Raw genomic sequence first — 16550 nt, 5'->3', positions numbered from 1 at the left:
CTTCTCTACTTCACGCAGGCCACAAAAGGACAGGATCTGTACTCAGCCTCGTCCACAGTCCTCTCATCTCTCCAGCACTGACAAAATGAGGTGCCAGTATTCATAAACAGACCCAGGAATGAAAACACTTTTGCTGGCCAAAGGGCTGAGCACTGACAGACGAGAAGCTTGGAGTTCATTTCAGACTGTTCCGACTATTTCAAACCCTCCGTGCCTTCAGCCGCTTGCTTTAGTAGGAGCAACCATATTAACTGCATAACACAGAGGAGCAGGGGAAGACCCAACCCTTCAAAAAGAGGAAAGTGTCTCAGAGCATAGGGACACTTGGGCTTTTCTGAGGCAACAAGTGTTTTGGGAAGGCAGAGCACAGGCCTGCTCGCCTGGCTAGTGTGACACCTGCCAGCAGTAGGGAATCCTGGCAGCAGGGCAGGCAGGATACACTCCTCCACTGCTCCCAGCAACCTGCCCTGTGCCACTGGAACCTCAGGAGAAAGCTATTTCCTAAAACCCAGTGGGTCTGCCCTCGCTGTGGGACCAGCCTGCAGGAGCTGTGCCCAGAAGGAGACAGAAGAGGGCATGGTGTCGTTGCTCCCTCCCGGTAGGAACAAAAGCAGCAAACAGAAAATTGTCCCCGTGCCACCACCCTGGGGGAAGCTCCTGCAGCCACGGCACTACTCAAGCTTTCTGGCTGTCAAGCATCCACATGTGCGGGTGGACTGAAATAGTCTTTTCCAGTAAGACCACACTGGCAGGGAGGAGAAAGCAAGCTGTTTTGAGAGGATACCTGGGGGACTTACAGAGACAGCTGATAGATAGGGGCAGCTTTGGGCACACCCCACACTGCTTTGGGCAGCCCTACTATGCAAACTCAGGCACTTTTGGTGGGCTGCAGAAGCCCCAAGCCCCTTGGGCTGAATAAAACACATCTGAATGTCATGTCATTGGCACAATGCTTGCTACTGCTCAGATATAGCATTGTAGTGGCTGGAATTTAAAAGAAAAAAAGCCAACAAAGAACAATAGAAATACCAGGAGGCATACCAAGAACAACCCCACCAGTCCATGCAGCCTTGCTGGACACCATCCCACCCTTGGAGCAACGAGGAGGGTGCTCGGCCTCAGCCTACTCCTTGTTTTCTTTCACAGCTATAAAAAGGACTTTTAAATGACTTTAAAAATCTTGCACATCCCAAACCAGCTATGCTGTTCTTCCCACTGCCAGAAGCTCTCCACAGGGGCAGAAGAAAGCAGATGCAGTAGAGGACACATAACTTGTTTTCCTGTGGTCCAGCAGAGCTCTGGCTCTCCTGACGGCATGGAAATTGGGGCAAAGGGGTGTCCTTGCCTCGCTGTACCAACTGCTACACCAGGATCTTCCAACCTCTCCTTAGCTCTGCTGTCCTGCTTGCTAGTAAATATATTCCTCTTGGTGGGATGATGCTACCAGAGCAGGGTGGTCATATGGAAAAACCCCAGGTAATACAGTTCTCAGTTAAGGTGCTGCTTCCAATTGTCCCTACCTACCTATCAACTTGACAGTCTCAAACAGCCAGAAATGCACAGCTCAACCCAAGGGTGGCCCACTATTTACTGTCCATCTCAGAAACCTTTAGGGGAAGACACCGTGGGGAAAAAAATCTTCGACTTCCACAGAGAACAGTGAAAAACAGCTGTTTTTCCAAGCTTCCTCTAACAACCATAAAGCCAACACAAACCTGCATGGTGTTCTGGATATTTGGTCTGAGATTTTCAGCTGGGGAAATATTTCACTTGCTTGAAAACAGGCAAGTTTTGAAGAGTAACATTTTGCCGAGCTCCAAGTGAAGGAATTGCATCCAAGGGCTAATCCAGGCAATATGTGCAAGGTAAATTATGTGACCTCAGGCTGACAAGGAATTAAAGCCATTTTAGCAAACACCACTAAATAACTCCTCTGCCTTTGCTTAAGCAGAACGGACCGGTTGCATCTTGAGTGATGAACGACTGTTTTCCCCGTAGAAAAAATAAATAAATCTGTATGTAAGTATCTTTTGGAATCTCCAGCAAAGATTTTCTCTAATGAGTAACAGATTGAAACACAACCTTTCCTTTCACTTGCACTGTACCATCAGATTGCTTTAAAAAAAAGATGGTTTCTGTCTATGCAGGCAAGGATGGTTCATGTGGAGAAATCCAACCTAAGAAGTCACCATGAAACTTGGGAGAATTCAAGCCTGTGAAGTTTTACTCGTTCCTAGGGCTGCACTTCAGCCTGCAAGAACCACATGTGGCTTTCCGACCCGAGCAACGCAGAGGGCATGGGATGGGACAGCACCTACCTGAGCAGAGGACTCCCTTGTACCTGGCGCAGGAGAAGTCGTCGCACTCGCAGAAGGGCCCATAGATGTTCCCGAACTCGCTCTCGTAGCAGACACACTGGTTGCAGCTGCACTCCCCACGCCCGCTGCACAGGGGCTTGCCCTCCACCTCGCGGCACAGCCCTTGGTGCGTCTCCCCGCCGGCCCCCTCCTCACACTCGCAGCGGGCCCCCAGGTAGCCAGCGTCGCACTCGCAGAGCCCGCAGGCATAGGTCCCATTGCCACTGCACTTGCCGCTGGCCGGCTCGGCACGGCCTGTGCACCCGCAGAGGCAGTTGTAGGTCACGGCCACCTCCAGCGTGTCTCTGAAGCCGGCTGGTTTGATGGTGAAGACATGGGAGGTGTCCTCGGCCGGGCAGCTGCGGGCCTCCACAGACACCTCGAAGGAGACCTGGGGAGGAAGGGGGAGGAGGGAGTTAGAGCATGGCCTGAAACTGCCTCCTGAGGGACAGTCGACCTTCACTCCCCTATGTGGAAGAACCATCCCAAATCCACGTTTCATGTGGGCACCTGCAGCTCAGCACCTGGACAGCCCGCACTGGGGGTTTTGGCATCCTTCAGGCCCCTTTGGTTTCCCACAGGCAACCCGGTGACCCAAATGGGACAAAAAGAGGCACAAAGCAGGTGTTTCATACCCACAAACTCCACAATGGGGGGAAAAAAGCACCAACAGGGAAGTGCTGGTGCTGTCTGAGGAGAGCCTTGGCCCTGTAGCCTTTTCCTGCCAAACCCACAGCTCATGCGGGCAACCCCAGCCCTAAGCAAAATGCTTGTTATTCTCTGGATGGCTCATTTTAAAAGACACCACAAGCAGCAGAGTGAAGTTTTAATACTTATTACAGTCACCTATTAGTGGTAATTTTCTCCATCATGGACCACTGGTTTCTGTGAGGCAGGAAGGAACCTGTTTATCCCATGAAATAACTAGGGCAAATGTCTAGCAAATAGCCAGGTTTTCATGACATCAAAAAGAAAACATTTTCTTGAAACCAAGTACTAGCACAGAGCCAGTATAGCACAAGGACCCAAGATGCCCACAAAGTCAAGGATTTAGTGCATTTTGTGGGAATCCTGACCTGCCTCACTCACAAAGCCCCAATTAGGGAACACGCTCAAATTGCAGAGGAGATCAGAAGACAAGCCCAGGGACTGGCACAACCCTGCTTTCTTCCTGGTACCTGTGCCACCAGGACCAAACCACAGCAGGTCATGGCCCGGTGCCAGTTTTGGGAAAGATTTCTCAGCAGTTTGCAGCAGATAGTTCTTGACCCCATGGATGCAATGGGGCCTGAAGCTGCTGAGCAGGAGGGGACACAGGGACACACTGCAGCAGCTCGGTTAGCTCCGTGCTCATGCCAAAGCCCAGATTAACTCTGCTGCCTCGGGAGCCCTGGCTTTGCTGGGGACACCAGGAAGGCACGTGCCTATGGTGGCACAGCTCCAAGGACTGCAATCCACTGACCTGAAATCCAGTCAAGTCAGCTAAAATTGCTGAGGTCACCTTCCTTTTTAACACTTTCCATGGCCCTTATTAGGAGGGATAAAAATTCAGCTACTGTTTATTCTTTCAAACTATTTTTATATGCCTCTGAGTGCTTAGCACTCTGGTATGTTTTTAAAGACTTTATTCTCAAATAAGGAAATTGTCTTGCTAATGAGCACACGTTCATCCTCACAAACAGCAAAGGCCAGGAAAAGGGGACGGGATTCCCAGCCAGGCTGAGTGACACCAGATGACAATGTGCCCTCCTGCCTTGCCCAGCAGTTCAGCTACATCTGCAAGAGGCTGTTTTTTAATTTAGATTAAAGCAGGAGAGGAGAAGAACGCGGTCCTTGCTGGTGGGAAGGGGCTGTGCTGTCCCAGAGGCTCAGCACCCATCAGCAGCGGGGACCGTGCCCTCTGGCATGTCCTCCTGTGCCATTCGTCACCACCACTGAGAACTTCCCTCCCTTCTCACTCCCACATCAACCATATTGCAACATCTCTCTAAACCACCTAAAAAAAGAAATGCTGAGAGAGCATAACATGAATATCGGGGATTAAAGACAAGCCCTTTCTTGACCATTGCACTCTGCTGCGTGATGAAGACTTTTTGACTGTAGGTGCTGGAAACAAGACACCTGCATTCCCTCTTTCTGGACCACCAGGGGACCTTGGATTGATCTGCGCCATGCAAAGCCACTTCTGGCAGAGCCGCTTTCAGTGGGTTTCTGTATAAACGTGACATTGCTTTGAGGCTAGCACAGGAAGATGGACGCTGCGGAGCGTTACAACAGCCTGTCCAAGGGATGTGCAGAGAGGCAGACTCACCGTATCTCCTATCTTGAGATCCCCGCACTTCCTGAGCCCAGGGTAGGACAAACCATCCTGGCATGTGGCAGTGAAGCTCAAAGCAATGTCCTCGGGGCTGTCCCAGACAGTCAGTTCTACTTTTGACCGAATACTCTGGAAACACAATGGAAAAGAAAGCTGTCAGGTTACCACAGGTGGAACTTTTTCTTTTGCAGAATGTTCTGCTTTAGTCTCTTCTCCTGTTGTTTTCAGAGCTAGGACACCTGTGCACTGATATAAAAAATACCTGGAATTGGACTGAAGAATCTGGCAATGGTTTAGGCAGTCTAGGAGGGTCATGATGACCACCATATCGGAAAGATATACATACACAAGAAAAAAAAAAAAAAAAAAGAAGGAAATATTCTTGATCACAGGTGGACCATATGCTTCATCTCAGAGCTGAAGGTCAGAAGCTGATGTGCACATCTGTACCTCGTCCATATCAAAGACTGCTGGAGGAGTACAAAGCCCAGTTCTCTGCTGGTATCCATCCTGTGATGCCTTTTGTACTGCATAAAGGCAGCATAAAATTTCTCTGAGACTGAACCTGCAACTCTGTCCTACTTTCTTGATTTGACATGACTTGTCGGAAAAACGTATTTTCCCTCTTAAGAGAAAATACCAGACAAAAAGTACCCTTTCAGATATGTCAGTAACAAACACCAGGTTTTCCACAGGAAAAAAAGAATAAATGAAAAAATCTCTGTGAAACGTTTCAAAGTAAAAAGCGGTTTTCATCACTGAGGTTTTGGTATCCTCCTATTCCCTTTTGTTCTGCTTCTCATCTCTCCATCCTGCTACACAACCCAGACTTTTAAAGTCAAAACAAAACAAAGGGAAAACTCTGTTTATAAGTATTAATGTGAAATGAGGTTGTTTTGTTTAATTCTTCCAATGGCTGGAACCGCTTTTTTTGTGAGTGGTGTCCAAAAAAGACAGAGGCTTTCAAAATGGAGATTTTTGTATAACCACATTCATTTTCCAAAGCTAGCTCGTGACTCCATCCCTCTGCCCCTTGTCTCTCCCCTCACTGAAGTGGCCAGATAAAGGAGAAGTGCTAATTTAAACCTCTCACCAGTCAGTGTGTTAGCAAAGCCGAGGTCCATGTGCTAGCCAGGAGCTACCACTTTTGAAAAAGGACAGGAAATACATGACTTTTGACCAGTGTGTCATAACACTGAACATAGTGCATGTGCATCTGCTGCTCTGCCCCAAATTATCACAGCACAACACACTGTCACACAGACGTGCTCTCTTCTTCCTGTCCTGAGCCAAACTCACCAGCCTCCTGCAGCCTAAAAGGGCGATTAATTACCATGATGGAAAGATGCTGGCTTATCCCTTTGTCAAGCCCAAGTCTGTTAGAAGGACCGTGGAAGCTGCAGAGGTGCACAAGGCGGTAACACATTTCACTGACCACACTGCTCACAGTTTTCCAGAGAAGGCAGGACACCAGGCCTGACCTCACCTGGGTCATTCTTATGTTCTCACACAGGCACCAAGATTTCTTATTAGCCTGAGAGGGTAATGCCATTAGCCTAATTGTAATGCCATTATTATTAGCCACTTTGCACCGTCACGCAGCAGTACCTCCTCACAGCACTGCTGTCACTACCACAGGGATTTTGCTGCTGTGCTGTTTGGTGGTCTCAAGCCTGCTACACCTTCAGGGGTGAGCAGAGGACCCTGTGGAGACCTAGAGGAAAGACTTGGCCCTGAGATGGAGCAACTCCTCCATCTGAAATAAAGCTGTCATAGTACAGGGAAAATTCAAAGGATGGAGCTCTTCAGAGTAAAAACAAAGGGATCCTGGACCCACAGCTGCTCCAGGGACAGATGATGTGAAGGCCACCCGCCATGGGAAACCCGTTGTGTTGTAATGAGAAACATGCCTGAGACCTGCTGGGGCTGGCTTTAGGAAAGCCGTTGTAAAAGAAGTGTCCTGTTCACTCCCTTTGGGCCAAATCCAGCCGGGAGTCTGTGCCAAAACCCTGCCAGCACCACGCCAGCCAGGCAGTGGCACAGCCTGCATGGCTCCCCAGGGCATCTCCACCTTGCAGGTGTGCTGAGATTCTGCGGAAGCAGGAAGGGTTTTTGTCAGGGCGGACAGAAAAGCCATCCTGTTCTCTTTTGTTTCATGCCCCCAGGACAGGAGAGCGCTGACAGCAGGTACACTGCAGTGGGGTTGTCACACCTGGCAGGGAGGAAAAAGTGAGGCAGGAAATGAAGAGATGGGGAAGAGGGATCTCAGGAGCAACATAATGGCTCATGAGGCAGGAGGACCAACCCAAGGATGGACTAACCTGAGCTGGAGCTGCATCATGTCCCTGGGAGGCCAGTGGGCATCAAATTGCAAAGAAATAATCAATTTTATCTAGTGGCAGGGTGGTCTGTGAGAACTGCTTCAAACCAGGTTGAACTTATAGTGCTATCCTGCACGAGAGACGTGGGGCCAAACCTCTACTGTGCTCCCACTCCACCTCAAGCAGCTCACACAGGGAGGACCCACAAAGTGCTCCACAGCCACACCAGCAGGGCCTCGAGCAGCCATCAGCCCAAGAACCGGCGTCATCCCAAGCAGGGCGAGCTGTTCTCCTCCCTCCCCAGTGTGGGTGCAACCACGCCAGCAGTGACCCACTGCGGAGGGGACCCAGGCATGGAGAGAGCCAAGCCTGGGTGGAGCACCCGAGGCAGAGCCGAGCTAGCTCAGCTCTTGGCGCTTCCCACCCCAGCAGCTGTGATGTTAAAAGGCACTTACGTTGTAGGCCTTAACTATCAGCTCGATGATATTCTTGGAGTCCTTGTGCAAAATCTCCACCGTGGTCCCAGGAATCAAGGCGGTGAAGTTCTTGAAAAGACAAGGAGCAGGAAAAAAAACGTGCTGCGACATGCCACAAAAGCCAAGCTTCCCCAGGAGCGGGCGGGGAGGATGAGCTCAGCCCCCAGCCCCGCGGGGCAGCAGCAGAACTGCCACCGCCTCGCTGCTCGCTTGGCTTTGCTGGCTCAGCTCAGAAGCATCCAGAGCTTCCCGAAAGCCTGATCCCCTCCCTGAACCCCTTCATCCTCACGAGTTTGTTCCACACTCCTGAAGAGGGGTGACCCCCGCGGGGCAGCCCCAGGAAAGCCCCCCCTTCCAGTGGAGGTGGCAAGGGAGCTCAAACCAGGGCTGTGGTGCTGGGCTCCGTGATGGAAAAACACAGCTGGGCAGCAGCCCTGCGCTGCATTAGGTAATGGGATTGAGTCACAGCAGAATGGGTTGAACAGGTTTCTGCTCCCTTGTCTGCTGCACGGCTGGCAGCCCTCCTAAAGTCAAGATTAGGCTAGGGTCTATTTTAGGTACACACACGCTCACTGACATATAGGTCTGTTTGTTCTAAGCAGCTTTAGTGCTTTTCTCTGAATGACCGTGCTCAGGGTGCTCGCAGGGAGAGGGGATGGCTGCACCGAGCCACTGTGCCCTGAAGGGCTGCCCCCGTCACGGCCCTGCTGAAGGGGAGATGCTCTCAAGGGGCATCGAAAGCCCTGCCCAGCCCAGGCAGCACTTACCTTGTACAGGACATAATGACTTTTTGTAACAGCGAAAATCAGGTGGATGTTGTTTTCAGCCAGTTTCTCCCCAAGAAGCGCCAGGGAAGGATAATCCTAGGGGCAAAAAAAAAAAAAAAAATCCAAAAAGACTGATGGGTAGCCCAGAAACAAAGGTTCATTTCACTGTTCTCCTCCCAACAGCAAGATTTGTTACAGAAATGTGGTATTTCACTGCAGCACGAAGTCCCTGATGTACCACTACAACTGAAACAGCAGAAACATTCCGGCAATTCTGTCACCCCTTAAATATTTTCTGCTGCACCTATCACTACAAAACATCATGACCTACAGCAACACCTGAAACAGTGAATTGTTTTCTCTTCTCTTTCTATTTTGCTATCAGCCAGTGTATATGTGTAATAACCTGGCTGCAACCTCCGGGAATGCAAGACGAGACCATTATCTAGAACTGCACTAAGCATTAGAAAGAATTAAAAAAAAAAGCAGGGTGGTTGGTGCCCAGAGCACCAAGGGGCCTGCTGACACCCCAAGGTCTCCAGCACCTGCCCCCCACAGCCCCTGTCCCCTCTCACCAGCTGGCTGGAGGCGCTGTACTCGTTGGCCTCGTTCAGGTGGCACTGACCATCGTGTGGCTGCACCAGCCCCCCCAGCTTCCCATCCAGGGCAATGTGGGGCACATCATCCGTCGTGAAGACCAGCAGGTGAGATGCTTCCTTCCGCCAGCCGATCTTCTCCTGGGGGGGAACAAAACCCATCAGACAGACAGCTCCCCGGCAGGCTGTGCACCCATCCATCCATCAGAGCCCCTGTTACCACCAACTAGAAGAGCACCACATGTCTGTGCACCCATCCCTGGCGAGGAAACAAGCTGCTGGGGCCCTTCTGGCACTCCCCAGCATCGCCTTCCAACGCACTTACTTAAAAAGGCATGAGGAGGTACAGCGACTGTCCACCAGACCTTCTCTGCCCCGATCCAAGAATAAGAATTTCAGCTGCTTTTACGGCCAAAGGAGACCTGCCAAATTCCTCCATGCGCATTTAATCTGACCTTGTTTCCCCAGCTTGGTGGTATGGCCGTGCTGCTGCGCACAGCACGAGGCAGCAACGAGAGCTGCTGCATCCTTGGTGAGTGCTTTCCTTACAGCCCGCTCAGAAAAGGATTCCTGAGCTGCAACACTTGAAGCAAGGTCCCTGCCTGTGCAACAGACGTCTCTACCACCTTTGCATGGACAGATCTGCAGGGCTTTTGTGAGGGGAGATGTAAGAGTTAAGGATAATTACCCGCAGATACTCAGGGCACAGAGCCAGCAGCATCCAGAAGCAACCCACACATCAATATACCCAACTCCTCCATATTTCACTGCTCAGCTTACTTAGCAAAATCTGAAAGCTACCTTGTTCTACATTAATTAATATGTCAGCCAACAAACTACTGCAGTCTGTTTGCAGGCACTTCTTATGGACACCACTGGTAGGGTCACGGCAAGCATGCAGAAGGATGGTAATCATGATTGCCACCACAATTTTCGCTTGCAGATGTGAGTCAGAGCCCAAAGTCTGCTGATCTTTCCAATAAATACAACTCATACTCTGGGACAACTATTCCAGACTTTATTTCTTTTTCTTCCCTAATGCAAAAAGTATTTTTTTGTTAATGGCATTTTAAAGAGCCATGCAATTCAAGTATGGCCACAGGAAGAAATCTTTGTCAAAACACATCTGTCCTGCACCAGCACTTTACCGCCCAGGTCATTACACTACGAGGACTGTTGGGGTCTGGGAAGCAGAAGCCATTCAACTGAAGTGACTCCACTGGATAAAGGGCAAGGCTCTTAGTGCCAAAATGTGGTTTCTTACAAACTGAACCCAAAAGTGATTATGACTGACAATGCAAAAAGCAGCTCTTGGTCTACCCGGCCACCAGACAGTTGCCCACCCAGCGGTCCATCCAACTCACTTTTCTTTGGGTATCCAAAGTTGGTTTCTATTAAGGATTGAGATGATAACTTGAGTTCGACTCGCTGAGAAATGTGTTATGCACAAAGAAAACAAGCTCAACAGTTACAAGGTCACTTAGGGAATGACGCTTCTGCTTATCTGCCTGCTAGCACCACCTTCACATCAAAGGCTGAGCATCCTTTCAGGCAAACTATCCCCTATTCTTGTACTTAAGCCAAACACACAGAAACGCTGAAAAAAAATCAGGGCAGGACACCTCAGCTGGGGCACCTGACCCAGTGCCAAAGCTGCCTGGCAGGCTGGGTACAGCACTTTGAGCCAACACAGTGAACACCAAAGTGCTGCAACAATGGCATGGCTGCTAGAGACCACCAGGGAAAAATCCCTCATTTTTCTTGGGGAAAAATCACCCCAAGAGGGCAACGTGCAACGCCACACACCGAGCAGCCACAGCACTTCACACCGCCTCTGCCAGCAGCTTCCACTACCGATCACACAGCACTCTGCTCTGCCTAAAACAAATAACCAAAGGGGTTTTAATTTATTTTTACTGGACAGCAAGTTTTGAACAGACATCTGCATTGACACCGGCCTCTTTTTTGATCCCCGTGGGATAGAAAGCATTTTAAACCAAGGTGGGACCTGACCCAAGGCAGAGTGAAGGGGAAAGACGTGTCTCCACAGGGCTGGCATGGACGGATCCTGCCCCCAATCCCACAACCAAATGGAGCTGCCCCCTTTCCCCAGACAACCACCTCTTTGCTCCCAACAGCCTGCCACCAGGGTCAAAACCGCCACAGCTGGCTCACCCCATCCCTGCCCTCCAAACCCTATTGAAAAGGCTGCAAAAATTCCTATCAGCATTTCCAAGCCTGAAGTAAGTATCTAAATTTATGCTTTGGCCTCTGAATAAAAAGAGCTCAATTGCCAAGGCACTGACTGCCAGGAGATCCCCCTGGACTCATCCGTATGCGTAAAACTCCACTCTCATTTCTTAGGTGCGGGCCTTCTTGGAAGAAAGAAGCTGACACGTGCATGACAAGAAAGCCTTGGAGGTTAAAAGCCAAAGCATCCATTCTCCAAAGCCTCCTTAGCCCTGCGCAGCTCTGAAAGGCACCTCAGTGTCTCCCAGATGTCTTGGCCATCTCCATGCACCAGTGTCTAGCAAACACTCACCAAAAGTATTTCAAAAGGCACAGTTTTATAAAACAGGCTTATCTCCTCGCTGCAGTTTAGTGTGTGTGACCCGAAACTTAAACACACCACCAAGCCATATGATGTTTGCACTTACAGAATGGCAGAAGACCAGAATACTGCAAATGGAAAATATAATTACAGAAAGTTGATTAATATTCCTGGCTAACCATTTTCGCATCAGTATAAAGGCTTATTGTCTCTGGCTCTCTCATTGCCTCCAGAATAACACTTACCATATCTTCATCTTTCAGAGAGGAGCCAAGCGCTGGGCCTGGTTATTAGCCTGTATTAGCTGTACAAACTCTCCCCACTCCTGGGTTTAAAACCCGGGCCAAAAAAATGACTTGAACGTTACAGAGCTCTTAGGACAGCTCATGCAGAAGAAATGCCTGATATGAACTGCAGCACAAAACCACCTAGTCAGCAGACGAGGTATGGTTTCTCCTACCTCTCTGCGTGAAGGGGAGGAGAATAGGCATTTGGACACCGTGGCTTGGAAACAGCCAGGTTCCTCCATTGGCTCTCCTGGGATGTCCCCCGTGACACCACAAACTGCTGTTGACCACAGCATATTTCACTGCCAACGTGTGGCCACAGGTGGAGCTGGGGCATCTCTCGGCTGCTGCAAGGGAAAGGAAGCTCCTACTTGGGCTGCAGGGCTTAGGGGGTGTTTCTACACCATAAGGAAATGCTATCCCATTTCTGCAATAAGAAAAATGTGCTGGAGAGAACCGTGAAGAACCACACGATGGGCAGCACAGCAGTCACTGCCCTGAGACATCTCTGCTGTGTCCATCAGTGCCACCCAGCAGGGACACAAAGAGCTCTGTGCCTGGAGGAGGCCTGGGAGCAGCGCTGTCGTGGTGCCAGCAACAGCATCTGTGCCAGGCTGGGAGCAGAAAGACGGCTGCTCAGAGGCGCCAGATCCAACAGGGCAGGCTCAGTCCTGCCGGGAGCATGAAGCGTGCATGAAACCAGCCCGCAAGAAGGAAACTCTGCTTTACCACTCAACCTGGTTGCGCAAACCTGCATCAACCGCTCCTGCAGGTGATGCTTATCTCCTGGCTCCCAAAATCTAGACCTATGATTAAATGAGACCTACCAACAGGACTGCACAAGGCTGGAGCACACAGAAACCAAACCGTATGTCAAAGGTAAAAAGCTGGCACTGGAGAGCAGGGCAGCCCAACCACACTGCGCAGGGGAGCAGCATTGCATTTTCATCCCCAGCTCACAAAGGGACATGGAGCAACCCACCTACTTGCTCCATGACAGTTCTGAGCAATTCTCTCCCAAACCTCATGGTGAGGAGAGTGACAGCACAGCAAACTCAGACAGCCACTGCAGGGAGAGGGCTTGTCCCTTGTGGGAGGGTGACAGGGGAGGAAATGCATTCCTCCTTGCTGTGGTGGGAGAAAGAGCACAAAGAGGACCCTAAGCTGGAGAGCAACCCCCACTGCACAAGCCCTCAGCACCTGGAGATGCTGCCACCTGAATCTCCATTCGCAAAAGGTTCATTTTACGCCTTCAAACTGGAGAAGGTATTAAATGGTTTCTTTGCCTGTTCATGCACAAAAGCACGTAAAAACAATAGCTTCTTTTCAATGCATTCTTGTTGGTTTCTGCAAAAAGAAATTATTGGTTCCTTCCAAGAAACCATACACCAAAGCCTCACCAGGGTTCAAAAACACAGCTGAAGAGCTCCTCCTGTTCTGCTTTGTGTTAAAACCCCAGCAACCAGCGTGACTCACCTTGCACACTGCAGCTTGCAAAATCGCATCGAAGCCGCCCTCCGGAGCATCCCTGTTCCGGGACACCTTCTGCTTCTGAACTTCTTCATTAAAACGGTCGACTTTATCCGTCAGAGACAAGAGGTGGCGGAAGCCAAAGGACGGGACGCAGCTTGGGAATAGCTTGTAGCTGCAAGAGAAGCAGAGGGGAGTGGTTAGTTAGCATGAACCCTAGCAGGAGCCAGGAGCTGCAGGAGGCAGCAGCTCGAAGAGGTTGGTATCCAAACCTTTGTCCAGAGGGTTGAAATGCTTTCATGAGGTTTTGTGTTCTGGATGCTTTGATTTCTGGCCAGTTATCTACAAACAGTAGAGTCTGCCTTTCTGTCCCACCCCACCCAGAAGGTGCTTTGAGCAGCTGAAGTTTCCAGATACCTCATCCAGACCAAAAGTTTCTCTCCACAGAAGGTTTGAGCAGAGACACCAGCACTGGACACTGGACCTGCCTGCCTGGGCCCAAAGGTGCAGGGAGGAGGATGGGGACCCCTGGACCAGAGGCAAAAACCACCCACCGCAGCTTTTTCCAGATGCAAACAGGTCACTGGACAAGGACTGCTTTGACACTAGAAGTATCCGAAAACAAAACAAAACCTCTCAACCCATCTCACAGCCAAATCAGCAAGCCACCTGGCAGCAGTGACAGCCCGCATGCAGCGCTGCGAGGGGGAGGCAGATGGTGACAGGAAGGGAGCACCCGCCAGGAGGGCTGCCTTTGGCAATCACACCTAAGTGGCTTCCCAAGAACAGCCTTGCTTAATGTAACCCATAGACAGAAAAGCAATCAGCTGGGTAAAATCGAAAAGCCATAAGGACAGCCTGATCACAAGGGCAGAAGGTGAGGTGACAGCTCTGGACTGCCTTGGTGAAAGCAGCTCCAGGTGATCCACAGAATCACAGAGTGGTTTGGGTTGGCAGCGACATTAAAGCCCACCCTGTTCCAAGCCCCTTGCCATGAGCATGGACACCTCCCACCACCAGACCAGGGTGCACAAAGCCCCATCCAGCCTGGCCTTGAACACATCCAGGGATGGGGCACCCACAGCTTGTGAACATCACCAACAGCCCCATCCTCTCCTCTGCCAGCACTGCCTCCCCCTCCTGCATGTCTTACCCCATCTCACTCCACAAAAGGCCTGTTGCTTTAAATCACACGTAAGCCAAAGTTCCTGAGAAGATTTTGTAGCCTGAAGCAAAACCCCGTCCCCCCAACACGAGTGGCTGATGGAGATGAGGATGATGGAGATGACTGAGTGCATCCTTGAGGCCAAATTTCAGAGGGAGAAGACCTGTGAAGAGCACAGACATGGTGCTGTGGTGGCACAGAACAAGAGCAGCCACATGCTTTTGTGGGAAGCAAGAGCATGTCCATGGGGTGGGAACAGCTCACGCAGAGCCACTCCTCCATGCCCGGCCATGCTTTTCAGCCAGGTGGTTTCCATTACAGCAGCATCCCAAAGTTAGGCACACAGGGGACAGAGAATGGAAAATACTGTGTAACCTGAATGCTCAGAGCAAGAAGTGTTTGAAGAAAAAGGGACAGACGTAAGTATTCCTCCACCGGCCAGGGCTTTCATCTGGGCACTGAAAAACTTTATGTGCTCCACACTTGGAAACTGAATCTATTCCAGCAGAACAAGCTCTGTATTTCCCTCTGACTTACCTAACTTCATCACACTATAAACATGTGCAAGGCCACCAAAGGGAAAGGAGTTCCAGTTTTGTGGCTAGGCTTCATGGCCAAAGCACAAGCTTTTAGCACTGAAGTAGATCCATTTGACTTTCCTCTTTGGGAAGAACTGATGAAAAAAGAATATGGGTAATTTTGTCTGGTCAATGGTCAACGTGTGATGAGATGCCAAATGTTTGGTCAATGCCAAAAGATGGCAAGAAACTTCATAGCTGATGACAGCTCTCTTTAATCTGCCTCTCATATGGCAAACTTAGAGCATGCTTGCTCACAGAGCTTGGCAACTGTCTGTGATGTGACTTTACAATTTAAGTATCCAAGAATGGCTCCAACAAAAGGGCTAACCCCACTGCCCTTACCCAACTAACCAGAAGCCCAAAGAGGGATAAGAGGGATGAGGTTAAGGGGCAGGACAGGGAACACAAAGGTAAGAGTCATTTATTGCTGTATCCGCCCTCTTTTGCCAACATCCCAGCCCATCTGAGCCTGGACACCCTCCACTTCAGCCCATTTGATTCTGACACAATCCCTAATACAATGGACTTGATCCCAAATTCCATCTGTTAAAAGGCAAACAAAAAGACACTAGCAAATACACTAATAAGAAAAAAAAAAAAAAAAAAGAGGAAGGCTCTGATAACATTGCACAGCAAATCGCATCATTTGTGTCTTTCGCAACTGCCAGTTTGCTTTCCTCCCACAGCAATAAAGATGAAGAAAACTGCCTGAAATTTTTACAACACTTTACAAGTACTCATTAATCAGTCCCACAGGCCCTTCCAGATCTCACTTCCCTCAAACACTTCTGTTGGGAAAGACTCACACCGCCTTGGTTTCCTTATCTGTAAAATGGAGAAGAGCTTAATTGATCTACCCAAGGCCAAACTATGACTCAGAGCTAGGATCAGAAAGCAGGAATTTCTGGCTCTTGCTTCTTTTCCTTAAAGCCTGTAAAAATGCTTGCAATGTCTGCATCCTCTTCAGGTACTTAAAAATAGCATTAGGCTCCTGGTACAATAGTTTCATGTGTCTAGATGTAGGTATCCTTCAACAGCCACTGCAAAATTGGAAACTGCCCTATTTTGAATGGCTCTGGAGCATCGTGCATTCCCAAAAACTGGGGCATAAATGGGGTTCACTATCTAAAGCCAGAAATGCAAGAAAAGACCCTGCAACCACCGTCTGTGCAGACTCTGGAGAACACCTACCACTTACCCAATGCAGGGATTGTTTTGGTATCTTGGTGCCGTGTAGGAGAAAGGAGAAATGTTTTTGTCCACGAAAGAGCCAAACCCCAGGCGGAAATTGCTAGTGAGCTTTCGCATCTCTTCAGCCAGCTTGGTCCCCAGATTGCGAATATTGTCTAGGTCGTCGTTCATGGACAGGGAGAGGTCCATCAGGTAGTAGAGGTCCACAGGATAGTCCTCCACTTGCCGGACCTGAACTCGGAAGGAGGTCTGGTCACCTGCACACATATAAGAGTTGAGAGCGGTGAAAAGCACTGCCAGAGAACCCCTAGCACACACAAAATCCAGACTGTTGCCTTTTGTTTTTTTCCCATGCAGAGCAGACAGATCTCTTGGAAAAGAAGAGGGCAAGGGGAACAAGCCTGTTCAAATCTGATCCTCAGGAGACGAACAGAAAAGCAGGACATGCTTTGGGGTTTTAAGCTATGTATT

At 49.9% G+C, this 16550-nt stretch overlaps 1 protein-coding gene across 1 annotated transcript in view; it reads right to left on the bottom strand.

Moving 5' to 3' along the window:
• The window catches only part of ITGB5 (integrin subunit beta 5), a 46254-nt gene that overhangs the window by 16996 nt on the left and 12708 nt on the right, over positions 1-16550 (bottom strand). The window contains exons 4-10 of the mRNA XM_084524506.1: positions 16087-16336; positions 13149-13317; positions 8814-8975; positions 8239-8334; positions 7451-7540; positions 4669-4803; positions 2319-2748 (exon numbers count right to left, since the gene is read on the bottom strand). Coding sequence (XP_084380632.1) covers positions 2319-2748; positions 4669-4803; positions 7451-7540; positions 8239-8334; positions 8814-8975; positions 13149-13317; positions 16087-16336 — 1332 coding nt within the window. The remainder of the gene's footprint in view (positions 1-2318; positions 2749-4668; positions 4804-7450; positions 7541-8238; positions 8335-8813; positions 8976-13148; positions 13318-16086; positions 16337-16550) is intronic.

This window comes from Aythya ferina (assembly GCF_964211825.1).
Source record: "Aythya ferina genome assembly, chromosome: 6".
NCBI lineage: Eukaryota > Metazoa > Chordata > Aves > Anseriformes > Anatidae > Aythya > Aythya ferina.
This window is presented reverse-complemented; position numbering and strand designations above follow the sequence as displayed.